The sequence below is a fragment of the Stegastes partitus genome, unplaced genomic scaffold, assembly GCF_000690725.1.
Source record: "Stegastes partitus isolate 25-593 unplaced genomic scaffold, Stegastes_partitus-1.0.2 Scaffold1510, whole genome shotgun sequence".
NCBI classification, from domain to species: Eukaryota; Metazoa; Chordata; class Actinopteri; family Pomacentridae; genus Stegastes; species Stegastes partitus.
The window spans coordinates 66,041-68,377 of NW_007579241.1; the positions used below are offsets into that span (position 1 = coordinate 66,041).

At 44.2% G+C, this 2,337-nt stretch overlaps 1 protein-coding gene across 1 annotated transcript in view; it reads right to left on the bottom strand.

Annotated features, from left to right (window-relative positions):
• Positions 1 to 2,337, bottom strand: part of trappc11 (trafficking protein particle complex subunit 11) — a 16,724-nt gene that overhangs the window by 8,880 nt on the left and 5,507 nt on the right. The window contains exons 11-15 of the mRNA XM_008300208.1: positions 1,739 to 1,960; positions 995 to 1,073; positions 667 to 721; positions 436 to 581; positions 60 to 121 (exon numbers count right to left, since the gene is read on the bottom strand). Of these exons, the coding sequence (XP_008298430.1) occupies positions 60 to 121; positions 436 to 581; positions 667 to 721; positions 995 to 1,073; positions 1,739 to 1,960 (564 nt within the window). The remainder of the gene's footprint in view (positions 1 to 59; positions 122 to 435; positions 582 to 666; positions 722 to 994; positions 1,074 to 1,738; positions 1,961 to 2,337) is intronic.

Here is a 2,337-nt window from a genome sequence, read left to right on the forward strand (position 1 = left end):
CTAGCAGATTAAACAGAGCCACCTTTACCTTGACTGCTAACCTGGAAACTTGGACTCACCATCAGGACTTTGATAAGATTCTTCTCAATCTTCGACTTCTGCTCCTCCTTCAAGGTTGAAGCTACAAGACAAGATGTATTATAGCAAGTGCTTAGTTTAGTTTTATACTCAAATGTTGTGTGTTTTGTTTTACACATCTTAGGATCTATGACAAATCAGTTGTCAGCAGTGTGTGCTGAACTCTGAAGAACAGGATGCAGCATTTGGACAGCAGCTCTACACAGAGCAGGCTTCCTAATTAACCAGTTAAATGATGGGTTGTACAGGAATGACAATAAGAATTGAGAATTGACAGAACTGAGGTTTGTGCGTTGTGATTTCATGGAGCCTGACACTTCAGATCATGTTCCTGTGATAGGTCAGGCTGCCGCTCACCTCTGCCCAGCAGCTCCATGCAATAGATGGTGTAGTCCTTCACACTGGCCATCAGATAAGCACAGCGCAGAGCTGTGGTCAGTATGGAGGTCAGCAGAGCCCACCATCGCTCTGTGCGATAGTCACACATCACGTAGTCCAGCAGCCTGTAACACAGCACATGAGCAAACCAAAGCTGTGCATACAAGTCTTACATGAAAGGGATCCTTATACGTGCAGCATCTGACTTACTTCAGAGCTTTCGTATAGTCTTTCGCGTGGTAATATTCTTCTCCCATCTGCACCACTGAGGAGACACAATCAGACAAACACTAAGAGGACTGTTGTGTGATTCAACAATACATAAAACTTCACATGCAACAAACCCATCCTGGATGGTTAAAACGGTCACATTTGTTCATAAGAGCTGATCTCACTTTGCTACCAGCTGTTCATACTTGTCATCTCCTGCATGGACCAAAGCTTGAATAATGTCTGCCTGATAAGTGCAGAGTTTAACTTAAGGAAACAGCAATGAAAATTTATAACTGAGCATAAAATATGAAGCAGCGATACGCACTGAGGTGACTCTTCATTCGAGGACACTTGTACTTCTTAAACTGGGCGACAGCGTTACTGAGCAGCGCTATAATCAGCTCCTGCAGAGACGGAGAGAAGCACGTTTAATCCAGCAGCACAGCAGAGCAGCAGCTACACAGAATAAAACATCTCTGAAGGATCGATATTCACGAGCTGGAGGGGAGTGAAGCACTGTGTTATTTATTTCTAATAGTAAAACGCCTACAGCTGTGATGCTGGAGGCTCTACATGTGAACAGGTTTATGTCCCACGACATCAGAAACACAAGCTCACACTGTTCCAACCCGACTTTACCTCTGGGTTTGGGACTCATTTATTCTCCATTTGAAGGTTTGTCAATCCACACACATCGCAAACACGCTGAGGCAGCAGATCATCGTACAGTCTCAGGTTTACGTCCCCTTAACAGCAGTTTAACTGGAATCACATGTAAGTTATACTCTTCCTGGTTTTCACTTTAACCCTCTAAACCCCAAAAGGAGCAGAGAGGAGACGAGGACGGAAACTCTGTAGAGTCACATTTGATTTGTTCAGGTGTCAGTAGCATCTGTGGACCACCTGGAAACAGGTCGGACATGTTGTTTCCTGTTATTATTTATATATTATAACTTTATTGTGCTGCACAAAATCATTGTCAGGGCTTTTTCTCTCTTTCTTCATGCACTTTATATGTCAGTGAGACATGAACCACAGTGAAGGTAAAGGAGCAGAAGTTTGTTCTTACAGAATGTGGAACATCTCTCTCTTTGATCTGCAGAGACAGAATCCCCGTCTTCTCCTTCTCTGCATCTGGAGGATCAATACCTGCAAATACCACAATAAAGAAGTCATGTTTCACTTCTGTAGCTGACATTTCCCTCCAAACACAGGTCAAATAATCTCCATTCTCTACCGTCATGTGATTATTAGGAGCTGACGGAGATACGAACAGCTGGTGGCGCTCACGCTCCAGTCAGAGACAGCACAACGCACAACCTGCAGGTCTCCACTCAACGATCTCATGCACTGATCGCAAACATGCATTAAAATGAGTGGATGGAAGACGACACATAGACACAGTAATTACCAGCAACAACTAATCACCATGACGCTGTTCTCAGAAATATGCAAACCAGCACTTTCCTCCATCTCAGTTTGTTCAGAGAGTCAACAGACTGTGACTGTCGTAGTTTTCAGATTCAGAACAGTCACAGTGAGAACGTATCTGCATCATGGAGACAACACGGTCAGAGAATCCAGGTTCAGGGTTGGAGGTCCGGTTGGGGAGGTTCAGGTCCAGGGTTAGGGTTAGTTATTGGGGCTATTTAGGGTTAGTTGGGTTAG